Source organism: Pelobates fuscus, chromosome 6 (assembly GCF_036172605.1).
Source record: "Pelobates fuscus isolate aPelFus1 chromosome 6, aPelFus1.pri, whole genome shotgun sequence".
Lineage (NCBI taxonomy): Eukaryota > Metazoa > Chordata > Amphibia > Anura > Pelobatidae > Pelobates > Pelobates fuscus.
In genome coordinates this window covers 12713624-12734848 of record NC_086322.1, presented here as the reverse complement: position 1 = coordinate 12734848, position 21225 = coordinate 12713624, and the positions used below count along the sequence as shown (strand labels likewise).

Sequence of the window (21225 nt, the reverse complement as noted above, 5' to 3'; positions counted from 1 at the left end):
GAGTCTGCCCATTATCCAGAGACCACGGGAATCTACCCATTATCCAGAGACCACGGGAATCTACCCATTATCCAGAGATCACGGGAATCTACCCATTATCCAGAGACCATGGGAATCTACCCATTATCCAGAGACCACGGGAATCTACCCATTATACAGAGATCACGGGAGTCTGCCCATTATCCAGAGACCACGGGAATCTACCCATTATCCAGAGACCACGGAATCTACCCATTAAACAGAGATCACGGGAGTCTGCTTATTATACAGAGATCAGGGGAGTCTGCTCATTATACAGAGATCACGGGAATCTACCCATTATCCAGAGATCACGGGAGTCTGCCCATTATCCAGAGACCATGGAAATCTGCCCATTATACAGAGACCACGGGAGTCTGCCCATTATACAGAGACCACGGGAGTCTGCTCATTATCCAGAGACCATGGAAATCTGCTCATTATCCAGAGACCATGGAAATCTGCTCATTATCCAGAGACCACGGGAATCTACCCATTATACAGAGATCATGGGAGTCTGCCCATTATCCAGAGACCACGGGAATCTACCCATTATCCAGAGACCACGGGAATCTACCCATTATCCAGAGATCACGGGAATCTACCCATTATCCAGAGACCATGGGAATCTACCCATTATCCAGAGACCACGGGAATCTACCCATTATACAGAGATCACAGGAGTCTGCCCATTATCCAGAGACCACGGGAATCTACCCATTATCCAGAGATCATGGGAATCTACCCATTATCCAGAGACCACGGGAATCTACCCATTATACAGAGATCACGGGAGTCTGCTCATTATACAGAGATCACGGGAGTCTACCCATTATCCAGAGACCACGGGAATCTACCCATTATACAGAGATCACGGGAGTCTGCCCATTATCCAGAGACCACGGGAATCTACCCATTATCCAGAGATCACGGGAATCTACCCATTATCCAGAGACCACGGGATTCTACCCATTATACAGAGATCACGGGAGTCTGCCCATTATCCAGAGACCACGGGAATCTACCCATTATACAGAGATCACGGGAGTCTACCCATTATCCAGAGATCACAGGAGTCTGCTCATTATCCAGAGACCATGGAAATCTGCCCATTATCCAGAGACCACAGGAATCTACCCATTATCCAGAGATCACGGGAGTCTGCCCATTATCCAGAGACCACGGGAATCTACCCATTATCCAGAGATCACTAGAGTCTGCTCATTATCCAGAGACCATGGAAATCTGCCCATTATACAGAGGCCACGGGAGTCTGCCCATTATCCAGAGACCACGGGAATCTACCCATTATCCAGAGACCACGGGAGTCTGCCCATTATCCAGAGACCACGGGAATCTACCCATTATCCAGAGATCCCTAGAGTCTGCTCATTATCCAGAGACCATGGAAATCTGCCCATTATACAGAGGCCACGGGAGTCTGCCCATTATCCAGAGACCACGGGAATCTACCCATTATCCAGAGACCACGGGAGTCTGCCCATTATCCAGAGACCACGGGAATCTACCCATTATCCAGAGATCACGGGAGTCTGCTCATTATCCAGAGACCATGGAAATCTACCCATTATCCAGAAACCACGGGAGTCTGCCCATTATACAGAGATCACAGGAGTCTGCCCATTATCCAGAGACCACGGGAGTCTGCTCTTTATCCAAAGACCACGGGAATCTACCCATTATCCAGAGATCACGGGAGTCTGCTCATTATCCAGAGACCATGGAAATCTGCCCATTATACAGAGACCACGGGAGTCTGCCCATTATACAGAGACCACGGGAGTCTGCCCATTATCCAGAGACCACGGGAATCTACCCATTATCCAGAGATCACAGGAGTCAGTCAATTATTCAAAGACCATGGGAATCTGCCCATTATCCAGAGACAATGGGAATCTGCCCATTATCCAGAGACCATTGAAATCTGCCCATTATCCAGAGACAATAGGAATCTGCCCATTATCCAGAGACCACAGGATTCTGCCAATTGCCCAGATGATGGGAATCTGCTCATTATCCAGATACAATGGGAGTCTGCCAATTGTCCAGACTATCGGAATCTACCCATTATCCAGATACCATGGAAACCTGCCCATTATACAGAGACCATGAGAAACTGCCCATTATCCAGAGACCATGGGAATATGTCCATTATCCAGAGACCACAGGAATCTGCCTATTCCATCAAAGAATTGCCACTTTACCCTGACAATCTGCCTATTCGTCCTGAGCATTATCTGCACAGTCACTATAAAGATCATTGTAATCTGCCCAGTCACTTGCTCTAAGAATCTGCAGATTACCCTGATACTCTGAGAATCTGCTCATCTACCCCGAGACTCTGAGAGTCTGCCCATGTTCTCTAAGAATCTGCAATTTACACAGAGTAGCTGAGAATCTGCCCATTTCCCTGAGACCATGTTACTCTTCCTGCTCACCCTTAGAATCTTCAGTTTACCCTGACGGTTATGGGGGCTGTATTTGAAGTATAGGACAGTGTGCAGCATAAATAGTGTAACAGGAGTGTGTGTGGGGGGGGGTCTCCCTTAGACTTGGCCTGGTTTTCCATGCAGCAGCTGGTTTGTATTGAAGACAACGCTGAACACTTTCACTGACCCAGCAGTACATTACATCCAGATGCCTTTAATAAGAGCACTGTTCCCCACACTGTGCCGTTATCTATGGCGTTTACACGGCTGAACATCAGCATTAATTATTCACAATGCCATACCATTCCCTCCACCCTCCCAACACAGCCCAGCATCATGTTATCAATTACCGGCTTCATCCAGCACTTCATTTTACCGCTGTGCAATGTCTTAGTTGTGAGTTATGTATGGTGTGTGTGTATGTTCGCTATGTATAGTGTGTATGTTAGGTATGTATGGTGTGTGTGTGTGTATGTTCGCTATGTATGGTGTGTATGTTAGGTATGTATGGTGTGTGTGTGTGTATGTTCGCTATGTATGGTGTGTATGTTAGGTATGTATGGTGTGTGTGTGTATGTTCGCTATGTATGGTGTGTATGTTAGGTATGTATGGTGTGTGTGTGTATGTTCGCTATGTATGGTGTGTATGTTAGGTATGTATGGTGTGTGTGTGTATGTTCGCTATGTATGGTATGTATGTTAGGTATGTATGGTGTGTCTAATATTGTAAAGCGCTACGGAATCTGTTGGCGCTATATAAATGGCAATAATAATAATAATAATAATAATAATATGTTAGCTTTGTATGGTGTATGTTAGCTGTGTATGGTGTATGTTAGCTATGTATGGTGTGTGTGTGTGTTAGGTATGTATGGTGTGTGTTAGATTGGTATGGTGTGTCTATGTTAGCTGTGTATGGTGTATGTGTCAAGGTTGAGCTCCCCAACACGCAAACTAAAGGACAAGAGAGGCAACCCCAGATAAACGTATTACCGGTCCTTAAAATGGCCGGGCTTAACGTGGATAAGAAATATGAAATAGGAACATCAGACGAGCCAAGGTCAGGGTTAGAGCAGGAAGCGTAAACAGAAAACAAAGCCAAAGGTCAAGGAAGCCAGAGATAAGAATAACCAGAAGACAAGCCGAAGTCAGATACCAAGGAAACACAAGTTAACAGAACGCACTCTCGGACTACAAGAAACCACGACAGGGCAAGGAAGTGATGTAAGAAGGAGGTATAAATAGGGCTGAGTGATCTCTGATAGGTTAGGGATAGAGTAGGGTAGATTATAAATAGAGTTAAATACCTGAGTGCTGTCCCTTTAAGCATTTTGGGACAATCCGCGCATACCCCTTTAAGAAACAGCGCGCGCGCACGCCCCGGGACGCGCGCGCGTACCTGAGTGCACGAAGCCGTCCGGAGGTCAGCACAGCCTGGCGGAGCAGGAAGGACGGCGGGACAGAACGGCGCGGGCCGCAAGGAGGTATGACCGTATGTTAGCTATGTATGGTGTGTGTTTGTTAGCTATGTATGGTGTGTGTGTGTGTGTTAGCTATGAATTGTGTGCGTTAGGTATGTATGGTGTGTGTATGTTAGCTATGTATGGTGTATGTTAGGTATGTATGGTGTGTGTGTGTATGTTAGCTATGAATTGTGTGCGTTGGGTATGTATGGTGTATGTTAGCTGTGCATGGTGTATGTTAGCTATGTATGGTGTGTGTGTGTGTATGTTAGCTATGTATGGTGTATGTTAGGTATGTATGGTGTGTGTTAGATGTGTATGGTGTATGTTAGCTGTGCATGGTGTATGTTAGCTATGTATGGTGTGTGTGTGTGTGTGTATGTTAGCTATGTATGGTGTATGTTAGGTATGTATGGTGTGTGTTAGATGTGTATGGTGCATGTTAGCTATGTATGGTATATATGTATGTTAGCTATTTATAATGTGTGTGTTACACTTCACTGTACACACTTTCCAAAGCTGTGTCTAACAGACATGTTTTAGGTAGCGATTGGGCGACCAGAACATGTTTATATTCAGTCAGGTTTTTTAAATCATTGGTCTTTTACAGTTTTATTTTTATTTAGTATTTATTTTAATAGATGCTTATTTCAAAGGGCAGCAGATGAGGATTGTGAGGCCATCAGGTGACAAGCTTGGATTAGGTATTATTCATTGTTTCCTTGAAGCTAGGAGTAAACCAAATGGTTATAGGATGGAAGCCTAGGATGACCGGATCCACCATGGTTTCAGGGACACATTTACATATTGATGGGCAGCGTTGAGAATTCCGAAGGTGTATAAGATTCAGTAATTAGGCAATTAAGAATCATAATTACATACATACTGCAGGCAGCACTTTTCATGCATTTTCATAACTATGACAAAATGATATGTGTCCCTGAAAACATGGTGGATCTGGTAAGCCTATGGAAGCCCCTATGATGCTGATGATGGGAGTCACAGTTCTCCTAGAGCTAAGGACATTGGTCATTTGGTTACTCATTATGAAATGCAATGGAAGACACCTCCCGGTGTATTTATTTAACGGTTCTCATATAGAGCTCTGAGCCATGTAGGGGCAGAGAGAGGAAGGCGTTTAGCTAAGTAACTAGTGGTGGTCTGGACCACCTGGTCACTACTTGTGGGGTGGGGGAACATTGAGGGAAGCTATATTTAGGGACTGCCCTGGTTACCACTTGTGGGGTGGGGGAACATTGAGGGAAGATATATTTAGGGACTGCCCTGGTCACCACTTGTGGGGTGGGGGAACATTGAGGGAAGATATACTTAGGGACTGCCCTGGTCACTACTTGTGGGGTGGGGGAACATTGAGGGAAGATATATTTAGGGACTGCCCTGGTCACTACTTGTGGGGTGCGGGAACATTGAGGGAAGATATACTTAGGGACTGCCCTGGTCACTACTTGTGGGGTGGGGGAACATTGAGGGAAGATATATTTAGGGACTGCCCTGGTCACCACTTGTGGGGTGCGGGAACATTGAGGGAAGATATACTTAGGGACTGCCCTGGTCACTACTTGTGGGGTGGGGGAACATTGAGGGAAGATATATTTAGGGACTGCCCTGGTCACTACTTGTGGGGTGCGGGAACATTGAGGGAAGATATACTTAGGGACTGCCCTGGTCACTACTTGTGGGGTGCGGGAACATTGAGGGAAGATATACTTTGGGACTGCCCTGGTCACTACTTGTGGGGTGGGGGAACATTGAGGGAAGATATATTTAGGGACTGCCCTGGTCACCACTTGTGGGGTGGGGGAACATTGAGGGAAGATATACTTAGGGACTGCCCTGGTCACCACTTGTGGGGTGGGGGAACATTGAGGGACGATATACTTAGGGACTGCCCTGGTCACTACTTGTGGGGTGGGGGAACATTGAGGGAAGATATACTTAGGGACTGCCCTGGTCACCACTTGTGGGGTGGGGGAACATTGAGGGAAGATATACTTAGGGACTGCCCTGGTCACTACTTGTGGGGTGGGGGAACATTGAGGGAAGATATACTTAGGGACAGAGCATCCTCCAAGGGTTTTTATCTATTTGTTCACTGATTCTATTTGCTGCTAGCGAGTCAATAGTCCCGATTTACATCCGTAGACACACCTACAACATGTAGGTTTTTTCATCCAGTGATAGAACCGTTATTGGATAAATATGAGAATTACTGCTTTTAAGGCAGACCCCATATTGTACAGAATGAGATGTGCACGTTTGTTACAAATCACTGCATTTCCTATAGTTAACCTCCACACCGTAAATCCAGAGAAAATCCAGTGATTTTTACCAGATCTTACTGCATTTCGATTGTATCTGCAAACAAGTGAAAGGAGATACATCGCATGTTTTACCCCTTTTTCAGAATTATTTATAAACTGCTTCTTTGCCTGGAACACTCTTTCCTTACTTACCTTTATAGCTTTTTGATTGAGTTTGACAAAACCTAGGATTTCAGCCAGTTTTACGTGAAGTGATAGAACCCAGTATGAGCAAGCCGATTGAGCTGAAATACTGGGATTTTGGGAAACGCTGGAGTTTCTGAGGTCCAGTTTCAGAGCTCGCTGTGTCATGCAGAGTTTGTGTAAATGTGCATATTGGTGCTGGGGCGAAAACTGAATCACACACCACAACCAGGCTCTACGTGAGGGAGGTGAATGACTCAGCATTGAAATATTACAAAAATAATAATAATAAACATAATGTAATAAAAGATATTACAGCGTATCCCTGCCGCCTTCCCGAACGTGCTGAATTACCAGCTATTACGGCAAACGCCAACCTCTTCGTTTCAATGGTCCATGGTTTGTCGCCAATTTCTGTGTTTATGTCGATGTAATAAAAAGCTGATCCCCCAGGTGCCCTCCAGCTGCCAAACTTAACCAGGCTTTCCTGGTTACTATGATACATTTTATTACAGACTTTTTTTATCATGTTAATAATTCATTTTGTACACATGTCAGGTTTATATAAACTTCTAATTTTTCATTTAGTTACCTCCCCCCCCCCCCCCCCCCCAAGTTATTTTATTGAACATGTTTTTTTAAAAACATGTTTTAAAACAATTGTAAAGCAAACATATTATAATTCCCACACCCATACCGAGTCCTATTACACTCAGCGTTGAACTCGGCTGTAGCTGAGCAATAACGAGCAGAGACTTATTATAACATTAGCTCTGATTTGTAATAAAAAAAAAACCATTGAGCTCTACTTAGTGAGTTTTTTTACATTCGTCTAATCTCATGCCATCACAGCAGGCCTCTTAATAAATTGTAATCTTTACACAGTGTCAGCAATGGGTTACACTTGGTAATAAGCTATCAGTCAGGATCCTTCAATACCTTCTCTGTCTCCCCTGCTGAGGGTGAGTGAATGGGAAGATGAGTGTGTTGTGCTGCGGGCAGGTCAATAGGTGGCGCTGTTTTGTTAACTGTTCTGAATGCTGGGAGCCTGTTAACTCTGTGCAGTGATGAGTGGATGAACATCAAATGCAGGAATTCTTCAAGTCCTTCAGGTCAATTCAAATCAAAACGTGGCTACTTTTGGGCAGATTGACATCTCTCTCAGAGTAACTACCCAAGTAATTCTCAAAGGCCGGAGTTCACACCGTCAGCTGATGTTTTAGATTCTTTGTGTAGTTATGGTTAATCAGATATACAAGTCAGAACGTTTAGGACTTTCCTTAACCACCATGCAAATTACGATGAATGAGTCCGATCATCAGTTCTCGTATTAACATGTAGCGGATCACTCACTAAACTGTGGTTTACAGTGAACCACCCGTAACTTTGCAAAATTTATGTCAAAATCGCTGAAATGGAAAATAACTTGAAAATGTATGTTTTTATAATTTGGTCTTAGTATATATAAAAATAAAATAAAAAATCACCCTAGGTAATGGTATTGTAGCGTGATATCCTCGTCTCATTGTAATTCTGTCATTAATGCTCCATTATAAGGACAACATACCACCTGAAGCATTTCACTATTTAATATGCTACAATTCTATACTAAAGTGATCTCTGAATTTAGTAACGACCAGCATTATGTACTAATACAATTAGTTTGAAAATAACGTTCAGTTATTTTACTGGATAAATATGGAGTTATATGAAATGTCCCAGGTCTTCGGTAATACATCTTCCAAAATGTCTCTGAAGGTTTCCAGTCTCACTACCTGACTACTCACTATCTGACTACTCACTACCTGACTACTCACTACCTGACATCTTCCAAAACATCTCTAAAGGTTCCCAGTCTCACTACCTGACTACTCACTACCTGACATCTTCCAAAACATCTCTGAAGGTTTACATCTCACTACCTGACTACTCACTACCTGACATCTTCCAAAACATCTCTGAAGGTTTCCAGTCTCACTACCTGACTACTCACTACCTGACATCTTCCAAAACATCTATGAAGGTTTCCAGTCTCACTACCTGACTACTCACTACCTGACATCTTCCAAAACGTCTCTGAAGGTTTCCAGTCTCACTACTTGACTACTCACCGACTGCATCTCTCATAAAATGTGTCCATCTATTGACCACCTCACCTCCAACTATATGTCCTTCTTGTGACCTCATCTTCTTTCTTTTTATTTCTGCAGTGGTGTTGGTTTGGCCCGAGCTCACTTTGAAAAGCAACCACCATCCAACCTGAGAAAATCCAACTTCTTCCATTTTGTTCTGGCTTTATATGATCGTCAAGGACAGCCTGTGGAAATTGAGAGAACATCCTTCATCGATTTTGTGGAGAAAGACAAGGTAAGAGGCTGAAAATATACCACAGCTGATATTTTTCTCTGTTCTCTAATTAAGAGTTAATGAAATGAAGTGCCATACATGATGTTGAAACATGAGGATTAGGGTAAATATTATCATTATAATGACAAAACTTTCTTATGTGTTACTTTACACGTTCCCAAAATTCCAAGAGAAACCCACCTATCACATTATAAACACAATCTCTTTGCTAAGAGTTTACCTATTGGGGTTGAGTTGAAATAAATGAGCATTTAATGAGTCAATCTATTCATTTATAATTAAATCACATCCAACTCATTAATAAATTGTTATACGGACCACGTGCTAAGTAACGGTACATAGCTTCGTTACTCTGCAACCCCTACTGTGACTAGAGGAAACTTGGGTGGGTATATTGAACCCGTATTAAAAGAAATATCTGTGAGTATCTGTGATGCTTGCTGGTAATCCTGGGATTCAGTATGATTTAAAGGGAGATGCATCACTAATTCCAACTCTTTAGCTTTGAAGGAGACCGTTCTCTCACTCGGTAGGCTAAAAGAGGAAGGTAAATATGATTTTGTTCATGTTTACCTGCTTCTTCTTTCTTATGCTTTTCACACCCTCTCCAGGGAGATCATGGATCTAACCAATCAGTGTCCTATCCCTAGGAATGCTGGAAAACTGCATTGAGCATGCCTGACAGATTTACACAGATGCAGCTGGAACTTCCTTATAGGTGGAGGAGAGATAGAGTCTGATCAGTTTCTCTCCCCTGCTCGATGATGACATCCTGTTTTTGTCATTAGTGGACTGGTCTGAAACTGAGCCCGATGGGTAGTGAGATGGTGGGAAGCTGAAAAAACTCCCTTAGCTGAGAAGCATGCACAATAATGCAATCTGACATAGTTTAAAGTAAGCAGGGGCAGGCTGGGACGGGGGGCAGGGAGGCAATTGCCCCCCCCCCAGGCCACCCACATCCAGAAAAAAAAGGAAAATTCCGATTCCCCTTCCTCTGGCTGTGGCCCTGCCTCTGGCTGGGGATTTGGATTTTTTAACTTACTTCACTCTCCCTGCAGCCAGTGGAGTCGGCCGGTCTCTTCCTGATGATGTCAGGAGGAGGGGGCGTGACTTTCACTGCTCTTCTCACAGGACCGTCGGGGAGTCTTGGAGAAGAGCAGAGGAAGTCACGCCCCCTCCTCCTGACATCATCAGGAAGAGACCGGTCGACTCCACTGGCTGCTGCCCAGCCCTCCCTGGCCTAAGGGAAGACTCAGGGAGGGCGGGGATACACTTTAGTTTTTGTTTTTTTATACCCCCTTCCTCCCCTGAAAGTAAGTTTACTAATGTTTATGGCATACTTTCTTTTTCTTTCTTTTGGTTTGCAAGTTTATTCTAAAAAACGTCAAGTGATGCATGTCCCTTTAAAGTAGACCCACCTGTTGTTTAACCCAAACGTTGTTCATTTTCATTATTCATTGCTGACCAATGCAACATTACATTTAGCTCAATAAGCTCAGTTTACCTTCTGCTTTACGCAGTGTTGTTTTAAACAGATATTATATTACATTCTGGGGGTTCCCAGAAATTCCATTTTTATTTTAGTTATTTATGTTACACCTAGTGAATGGGAAAACGATAATATGTTTGCTTTAATGCTAGTAATCCCTCCCACCCCCTGATGTTTCTATAAAGGATGAACACATTTATTAAAGAACACTTGTGTAAATTGACGAAATAGTACTTTGTACTGGAGGTATCATTGAACAGCAGTCTATACTAAAAGCAATCTATGTATAAACACAGTGACGTGGTAGGGAAGTAGTCATATCTGGGTGTTCCTTGGCCTGGATTGTGCTGAGTCCACAGTAACTCCAGCTGTGTATGGTAACTTCCTGCCTGACCTTTGGTTAGTCCACAGCCCATTCCAGGGTCACAGTCGTGTTCTGCAAGGCTTGGATTTGCCAGGTGCTAAGTTCAGTGCTGAGTTCTCTAGTGATATCTCCAAGCGCAATACAAGAGTAAGGTGCTTTCTAGAGTATCATGGCTGTGGATAAACAATCAACTTGGGCCTCAATGTAATTCTATCTGCAAATAGCACTCAATGATTATTAAAGGAACACTATAGTCACCTAAATTACTTTAGCTAAATAAAGCAGTTTTAGTGTATAGATCATTCCCCTGCAATTTCACTGCTCAATTCACTGTCATTTAGGAGTTAAATCACTTTGTTTCTGTTTATGCAGCCCTAGCCACACCTCCCCTGGCTATGATTGACAGAGCCTTCATGAAAAAAAAAACTGGTTTCACTTTCAAACAGATGTAATTTACCTTAAATAATTGTATCTCAATCTCTAAATTGAACTTTCATCACATACAGGAGGCTCTTGCAGGGTCTAGCAAGCTATTGACATAGCAGGGGATAAGAAAATCTTAATTAAACAGAACTTGCAATAAAGAAAGCCTAAATAGGGCTCTCTTTACAGGAAGTGTTTATGGAAGGCTGTGCAAGTCACATGCGGGAGGTGTGACTAGGGTTCATAAACAAAGGGATTTAACTCCTAAATGGCAGAGGATTGAGCAGTGAGGCTGCAGGGGCATGTTCCATACACCAAAACTGCTTCATTAAGCTAAAGTTGTTCAGGTGACTATAGTGGCTGTCCCCTTAATTGTTTTTGGCTATCTCCCCCCCCCCCCCCTCCCCTTGAATGTTAGCTGTATTTAATTTACTATTAAATTAATAAATTAAATCATTTATTAATGTATTAGATGCCAGCTGAAATTCAAGCAGCTGAATTTGATAAACAGGTTGGCAGCTCAAGAAGAAAACACAGATAAATGATCATCGGAAGGACATCTATCAGCCTTTTATAATAATTAAACCCTGTTAGAAGCCTATGGGGGGCAATATGACCCCTATTTTACTGTAAGGGAAGATTTAAACATCTTTAATGTCGAGTTTGGGGACATGTCTACATTGTGAACTCCTAGTGCTGTGAGCAGGCAAATAGTAAAAAAACAACATTTATCTATATCTGTGGCAAACTCAGTGAGCTCATTTATCAGGGATTATGTCCCCGGTACATGGAATTGAATCACAGAATCAGGGCTGTCTTTAACATTGATTGGACCCTGGGCAAGCATTTGCCTGGGCCCCCTGGATCCTGCCCTCCCCCCCACTTCCACTCCCTGGCTTGAATTCAAACCCTCCACCCCAGCACAGTGGAAGAACTAATGTAGAGAGTGCCCTGGTGCAAGACATTTTTTGGGCCTCCCCTGTAGTGCAAGAGTGGAGAAAAGATAGATCCTCATCTGTTGTACAATTCCCACGATGATATGCCAGCTGGGGATCTACCATTTGGCCATTCTTGCAGAGTTGTATTTGTGAGCAGTGTTTGGGCGTTTGAAAGTGAGCATGTTGTTGTATAGAGTTTGTGTGTGCATGTAGGGTGTAATACTGGTGTTTGAGTGAAGAGGTGTGTTTCTATATACTTTTTGAGTTTGAATTTAGGGGTGTGTTTGTATGTAAAGTTTGCAGGGGTCTGTTTGCATGTTGTGTTTGATTTGCTGGGATGTATGACATACATTGACAGATAAACATTAAAACACTTATAAATGCACACATCTGGACACATGCACACACTGACATAAACAGACTGGCACATACAGACAAAGACACATAGTTGCACACACAGACACATACATACACACACTTGCACACACACACACACACACACATCCACACACAGAAATACACACTGACACAGATATGTACACACGTTAAAGATACACACAGACACAAAGGTACACATGCAGGGGTGTACTTCTATGCAGTGTTGGCGTAGAAATGCTGGGATTAATGCATTGCCACACAGATGCACACTTACACAAACACTGAGATACACACAGGAACACAGATACACTTGCAGTCGTGTATTTATGTGCAGTGTTAGTGTTGGAATGTATGGGGTGTATTTGTGTGCAGTGTTAGTGTTGGAATGTAGTAGTGTATTTGTGTGCAGTGTTAGTGTTGGAATGTAGTAGTGTATTTGTGTGCAGTGTTAGTGTTGGAATGTAGGGGTGTATTTATGTGCAGTGTTAGTGTTGGAATGTAGGGGTGTATTTGTGTGCAGTGTCAGTGTTGGAATGTAGTAGTGTATTTGTGTGCAGTGTTAGTGTTGGAATGTAGTAGTGTATTGGTGTGCAGTGTCAGTGTTGGAATGTAGTAGTGTATTTGTGTGCAGTGTTGGTACTGGAATGATGGGATGTATGCATTGCCACATGCATAGATACACACTGACACACATACACAGACATAAAGGTACACATACAAACTGACACACAAGTACACAGACACAGGTATACATACACACACATACACATAAACACTGATACAAAGGTACACTAACACTGACACAAACACAGCCAGATACACACACAAAAAAATCAATTTACATAGTTTAGCCACCATCCTGTCTCCTTACCTTTACTCTTACAGAAGGGTGGCGTCCCTGGGGTCCAGTGGAAGCTGGATGGCTGAGGTTGATGGGAGTCTGGGGAACATGGCTATCTCAGTCCCTTTCCTCCTTCTTCTTGGTGTGTGCCTCCTCCTTCTCCATGTGTGCCTCCTCCTCCCCAGCGGCACTCTGTTACTTGGGAGGAAGTGACCTCACCTCACGTCCTCCCAGTAGGCAGGAAGACAGGGACCTGGCCTGGAGCACTCCTAAAGGGCTGGGGGGCTGGTTACCTCACCTGCTGCAGCCCACCGGGATATTTCTCAGTATTCCGGAGGGCTGTTCAGACCTGGTTGCTGGCAGGGGACCCACTGGGGCAGCTGCCTGGGGCCCACCAGGAGACACTGGGCCCGGGGCAGCTGCCCCGTTTGCCCCGCGTTAAAGACGGCTCTGCACAGAATCCAACATTTCCAATGTAAATCCTACGTATCTAATTTTATATCCTAACCAATATGCATTGACTCCCGATGAGCCTTTAACTGGTGTAATTAAATTGATCCAAAGCATTAAATGGCATGATTGAAGTATCGGGTCACCGTGCTGCCAGGGTCTGTTTGGGGGTTCTGTGGAAACTTTGACAGATGAATCCGATATGTTTTAATTTAGTTCATTAATTAGTGTATTCGTTGCAGAGTGTTAAGATGACAAAAGCCGGTATTTTATTTCTTTGTAATAATAAAGGTTTATTTACTAAACGGAGAACTCTAAAGAGCAAACCAACTGGAAAATTACTAAATTGAAAAAAGCCAGTTTGGCTAATTTTTTTGTAATATTTGCGATTCTATTATTATTTGTTCACAGTCCTGGTTTGGTTAATAAAACCGTATAATGCTAAGGAAAGCACCCAGGCATTCCTTTATTGATGGTCTTCATCATATTATTTCTTTATTTAGTTATCGTTCTCTATTTTCACTGCTGCCTTTTATCCCTTTTTCACTCATTTTATTTATCCTGGCTGCATATTTGTGTCTGCTTGTCGGCTCGTAGGCTGTATGTCTATGTGTCTGTCTGCATGCATGTCTGTGTGTGTCTGATTGTGTGCCTGTATGTTTTGTGTATCTGTCTGCCTATCTGAGTATTTTTGCCTGCTTGTCGGTCTGTGTTTGTATGTCTGCTCATATGGCTGTATCTTTGTTTCTGTGTGTTGCTTATCTGTCTCTGTGTTACTTGTCTGGCTGTGTGTTACTTGTCTGGCTGCATATTACTTGCTTGTCTGTGTGTTACTTGTCTGTCTGTATATCACTTATCTATCTGTGTTACTTGTCTGTCTCTGTGTTACTTGTCTGGCTATGTATTACTTGTCTGGCTGTGTGTTGTTTGTCTGTCTCTATGTTACTTGTCTGTCTGTATATTACTTGTCTGGCTGTGTGTTGTTTGTCTGTCTGTGTGTTACATGTCTGTCTGTATATTACTTGTCTGGTTGTGTGTTACTTGTCTGTCTAAATTATTTGTCTGTCTGTGTATTACTTGTCTGTCTGTATATTACTTGTCTGTCGGTATAGTACTTGTCTTGCTGTGTGTTACTTGTCTATCTGTGTGTCTTTTTGCTTATTGAACATTTTCTATATTTTGTAATTACAGGAGCAGACTGGTGAAAAGACAAACAATGGAATACATTACAGATTGCAACTTCTCTATAGTAATGGTGAGAACATCATAGTCTATTGAGATTAATATCTTGTTATATACTTATAACATATATCTTCCGAGACACTGCTATTATTGGTATCTTTTTAAACACTAATAATCTATACAGTGAGGAAAAAAGTATTTGATCCCCTGCTGATTTTGAAATGTTGCCCACTGACAAAGAAATGATCAGTCTATAATTTTAACGGTTGGTGTATTTTAACAGTGATAGACAGAATAACACCATGTCCAAGACCAAAGAGCTGTCCAAGGATGTCAGGGACGAGATTGTAGATCTACACAAGGCTGGAATGGGCTACAAGACCATCGCCAAGCAGCTTGGTGAGGTGACAACAGTTGGTGTGATTATTCGCAAATGGAAGAAACATAAAATAACTGTCAGCCTCCCTCAGTCTGATGCTCCATGCAAGATCTCACATCATGGAGTTTCAATGATCATGAGAATGGTGAGGAATCAGCCCAGAATTACATGGGAGGATTTTGTTAATAATCTCAACGCAGCTGGGACCATAATCACCAAGAAAACAATTGGTAACACACACGCCGTGAAGGACTGAAAACCTGCAGCTCCGTCAAGGCCCCCCTGCTCAAGATAGCACATGTACAGGCCTGTCTGAAGTTTGCCAATGAACATCTGAATGATGAGACCAAAATTTAGCTTTTTGTCATCAACTCGCCGTGTTTGGAGGAGGAGGAATTCTGCCTATGTCCCCACCGTCAAACATGGGGGTGGAAACATTATGCTTTGGGGGTGTTCTTCTGCTAGGTCGACAGGACAACTGCTTTGCATCAAAGGGACGATGGATGGGGCCATGTACCATCAAATCTTGGGTCAGAACCTCCATCCCTCAGCCAGGGCATTGAAAATGGGTCGTGTCATTCCTTCATGACTATGACCCAAAACACACAGCCAAGGCAACAAAGGAGTGGCCCAAGAAGAAGCACATTAAGGTTCTGGAGTGGCCTAGTCAGTCTCCAGGCCTTAATCCCATGGAAAATCTGTGGAGGGAACTGAAGGTTCGAGTTACCAAACGTCAGCCATGAAACCTTAGTGACTTGGAGAGGATCTGCAAAGGGGAGTGTGACAAGATCCCTCCTGATATGTGTGCAAACCTGGTGGTCAACTACAAGAAACGTCTGACCTCTGTGATTGCCAACAAGGGTTTTGCCACCAAGTACTAAGTCGGAGGGGTCAAATACTTATTTCACTCATTGACATGCAAATCAATTTATAACTTTTTTGACATGCGTTTTTCTGGATTTTGTTTTGTTATTCTGTCTCTCACTGTTAAAATACTGTTAAAATACACCTTCTTTGTCAGTGGGCAAATGTTCAAAATGAGCAGGGGATCAAATACTTTTTTCCTCACTGTATGTGTATAGTCCCCTCAGTAATGAGTAACCCCATCTAATGTATATTACATTTATAATTTCTCTGCTGATGCAATGTATTGCCTGCAGCTTGCTTAATAAAAAATTGATAATTAAATGTGTTCTAAGGTGGACGGTGTCTGGATTGATGTTTTGGGCAGATATGTATAAACACTATTTTCACACCCCTACCACAAGGAGGTACCCCTACTACAAGGAGGTCTTCCAATGTACAGGCTTTGATTCAACCTCGCGCTCTGTGTCAGGCCTTGGTGTGCGAAATGTTGACGTTACACTCAGAGCTGATAACTTATTCTGTTCTTATTTTTGCAGGACTGAGAACAGAGCAGGACCTCTATGTGCGACTTATTGACTCAATGTCCAAACAGGTAAATGTAATAAAACAATATATCAGGTTTACACAGTATGCAGGCTTATTCACTAAAGTGTGCATTGTCAGGACTTCAAATTGAAGTCAACATGACTTTCAAATGTTTGGTCACAATGGCTGAATTAGAAACATACTTCTACCAAAGCAGATATATTTTTATCTACACACTGATCAGTCACAACATTAAAACCACCTGCCTAATATCATGTAGGTCCTCTTCCTGCTGCCAAAATATGTCTGATATGTCGAGTCATGGAGTCCACAAGACCTCTGAACGTGTCGTGTGGTATCTGGCCGCAAGGCATAAGCAGCAGATCCTTTAAGTCCTGCAAGATGCGAGGTGGGGCCTCCATGGGTCGTATTAGTTGTTTCAGCACATCCTACAGATGTTCAATTGGATTGAGATCTAGGTAATTTTAAGGCCAAGGCAAAACCTTGAACTCTTTGTCATGTTCCTCTAACCATTCCTGACCAATTTTTGAAGTGTGGCAGGGTGCATTATCCTGCTGAAAGAGGCCATTGCCATCAGGGAACACCATTGCCACTAATGGGTGTACGTGGTCTGCAACAATCTTTAGGTACGTGTCATAGTAACATCCACGTTAATGCCCGGACCTAGGGTTTCCCAGCAGAACATTGCCCAGAGTATGACACTGCTTCTGCTGGCCTACCTTCTTCAAATAATGCAATCTGCTGCCATCTCTTCACCATGTAAACAACGCACACACACTCAGCCATCCACCTGATCTAAGAGAAACGGGTATAATTAGACCATGCAACCTTCATTCACAGGACCAGTTCTGATCCTCACATGCCAATTGAAGGCGCTTTTGGCAATGGACAGGTGTCATCGTGGGCACTCTCATCGGTCTGTGGCTACGCAGTTCTATATGCAGCAATCTGCTATGCACTCTGTATTCTGACACCTTTCTATCATGGCCAGCATTATGTTTTTCATAAGTTTGAGCTACAGTAGTTCTTCTGTGTGATCGGACCAGAAAGGCTAGCCTTCGGTTCACTGGTTGTCCTTCCTTTCCCAGCTTTTGGTAGGTACTAACCACTGCATACCAGGAACAACCCACAAGACTTGCCATTTTTGAGATCCTCTAACCCAGTTGTCTAGCCATCACTCTTTGGCCCTTGTCATAGTCACTCAGTTCTTTTTGCTTGCTCAATAGTCCTGCTTCCAACACATGAAATGCAAGAACTGACTGTTCACTTGCTGCCTAATATATCCCACCCCTTTGACAGGGGCCATTGTAACAATATAATCAATTTTAGTCACTTCACCTGTCAGTGGATTTAATGTTGTGGCTGATCAGTGTATAATCTGAAGACTGAGTACCCTCAGTGTGTTTATTAATATAGCAAGGCAATGTAGTGACTATAGTACTTGAATTGTTTCTTAAATTGGTTAAGAAAAGTGTCCTCCTGTCTGTTTTCCTATATCAATTAATTCTGACATATAATATAGCTATATGATAGGAGGATTATGACGCCGTTGGCCTTATTACAATATAGCTATATAAAAGGAGGATTATGACGCCGTTGGCCTTATTATAATATAGCTATATGATAGGAGGATTATGAGGCTGTTGGTTTTTTTTATAATATAGCTATATGATAGGAGGATTATGACGCCGTTGGCCTTATTATAATATAGCTATATGATAGGAGGATTATGACGCTGTTGTTTTTTTTTTATAATATAGCTATATGATAGGAGGATTATGACGCCGTTGGCCTTATTATAATATAGCTATATGATAGGAGGATTATGACGCTGTTGGCCTTATTATAATATAGCTATATGATAGGAGGATTATAACGCTGTTGGCCTTATTACAATATAGCTATATGATAGGAGGATTATGACGCTGTTGGCCTTATTATAATATAGCTATATGATAGGAGGATTATGACGCCGTTGGCCTTATTATAATATAGCTATATGATAGGAGGATTATGACGCCGTTGGCCTTATTATAATATAGCTATATGATAGGAAGATTATGACGCTGTTGGCCTTATTATAATATAGCTATATGATAGGAGGATTATAACGCTGTTGGCCTTATTACAATATAGCTATATGATAGGAGGATTATGACGCTGTATGCCTTATTACAATATAGCTATATGATAGGAGTATTATGACGCCGTTGGCCTTATTACAATATAGCTATATGATAGGAGGATTATGACGCTGTATGCCTTATTACAATATAGCTATATGATAGGAGGATTATGACGCTGTTGGCCTTATTATAATATAGCTATATGATAGGAGGATTATGACGCTGTTGGCCTTATTACAATATAGCTATATGATAGGAGGATTATGACGCCGTTGGCCTTATTATAATATAGCTATATGATAGGAGGATTATGACGCCGTTGGCCTTATTACAATATAGCTATATGATAGGAGGATTATGACGCTGTTGGCCTTATTATAATATAGCTATATGATCGGACGATTATGACGCTGTTGTTTTTTTTTATAATATAGCTATATGATAGGAGGATTATGACGCCGTTGGCCTTATTATAATATAGCTATATGATAGGAGGATTATGACGCTGTTGGCCTTATTATAATATAGCTATATGATAGGAGGATTATAACGCTGTTGGCCTTATTACAATATAGCTATATGATAGGAGGATTATGACGCTGTTGGCCTTATTATAATATAGCTATATGATAGGAGGATTATGACGCTGTTGGCCTTATTATAATATAGCTATATGATAGGAGGATTATGACGCCGTTGGCCTTATTATAATATAGCTATATGATAGGAAGATTATGACGCTGTTGGCCTTATTATAATATAGCTATATGATAGGAGGATTATGACGCCGTTGGCCTTATTATAATATAGCTATATGATAGGAAAATTATGACGCTGTTGGCCTTATTATAATATAGCTATATGATAGGAGGATTATGATGCTGTTGGCCTTATTATAATATAGCTATATGATAGGAGGATTATAACGCTGTTGGCCTTATTACAATATAGCTATATGATAGGAGGATTATGACGCTGTTGGCCTTATTACAATATAGCTATATGATAGGAGGATTATGACGCTGTATGCCTTATTATAATATAGCTATATGATAGGAGGATTATGACGCCGTTGGCCTTATTACAATATAGCTATATGATAGGAGGATTATGACGCCGTTGGCCTTATTACAATATAGCTATATAAAAGGAGGATTATGACACTGTTGGCCTTATTACAATATAGCTATATGATAGGAGGATTATGACGCTGTTGGCCTTATTATAATAAAGCTGTATGATAGGAGGATTATAACGCTGTTGGCCTTATTACAATATAGCTATATGATAGGAGGATTATGACGCCGTTGGCCTTATTACAATATAGCTATATGATAGGAGGATTATGACGCTGTTGGCCTTATTACAATATAGCTATATGATAGGAGGATTATGACGCTGTTGGCCTTATTATAATATAGCTGTATGATAGGAGGATTATGACGCTGTTGGCCTTATTACAATATAGCTATATGATAGGAAGATTATGACGCTGTTGGCCTTATTACAATATAGCTATATGATAGGAGGATTATGACGCTGTTGGCCTTATTACAATATAGCTATATGATAGGAGGATTATGACGCTGTTGGCCTTATTACAATATAGCTATATGATAGGAGGATTATGACGCTGTTGGCCTTATTACAATATAGCTATATGATAGGAGGATTATGACGCTGTTGGCCTTATTATAATATAGCTATATGATAGGAGGATTATGACGCCGTTGGCCTTATTATAATATAGCTATATGATAGGAGGATTATGACGCCGTTGGCCTTATTATAATATAGCTATATGATAGGAGGATTATGACGCTGTTGGCCTTATCATAATATAGCTATATGATAGAAGGATTATGACGCCGTTGGCCTTATTATAATATAGCTATATGATAGGAGGATTATGATGCCGTTGGCCTTATTATAATATAGCTATATGATAGGAGGATTATGACGCCGTTGGCCTTATTATAATATAGCTATATGATAGGAGGATTATGACGCTGTTGGCCTTATTACAATATAGCTATATGATAGGAGGATTATGACGCTGTTGGCCTTATTATAATATAGCTATATGATAGGAGGATTATGACGCTGTTGGCCTTATTACAATATAGCTATATGATAGGAGGATTATGACGCCGTTGGCCTTATTACAATATAGCTATATGATAGGAGGATTATGACGCTGTTGGCCTTATTATAATATAGCTATATGATAGGAGGATTATGACGCCGTTGGCCTTATTATAATATAGCTATATGATAGGAGGATTATGACGCTGTTGGCCTTATTACAATATAGCTATATGATAGGAGGATTATGACGCTGTTGGCCTTATTATAATATAGCTATATGATGGGAGGATTATGACGCTGTTGGCCTTATTACAATATAGCTATATGATAGGAGGATTATGACGCCGTTGGCCTTATTATAATATAGCTATATGATAGGAAGATTATGACG

General features: G+C 41.8%; 1 protein-coding gene across 3 annotated transcripts in view; it reads left to right on the top strand.

The window, feature by feature from the left end:
• The window catches only part of LOC134614096 (transcription factor COE3-like), a 143703-nt gene that overhangs the window by 42143 nt on the left and 80335 nt on the right, over positions 1-21225 (top strand). For all 3 annotated transcript variants that reach the window (XM_063457523.1, XM_063457522.1, XM_063457524.1), the window contains 3 exons: positions 8607-8763; positions 14838-14901; positions 16611-16666. In XM_063457523.1, coding sequence (XP_063313593.1) covers positions 8607-8763; positions 14838-14901; positions 16611-16666 — 277 coding nt within the window. The remainder of the gene's footprint in view (positions 1-8606; positions 8764-14837; positions 14902-16610; positions 16667-21225) is intronic.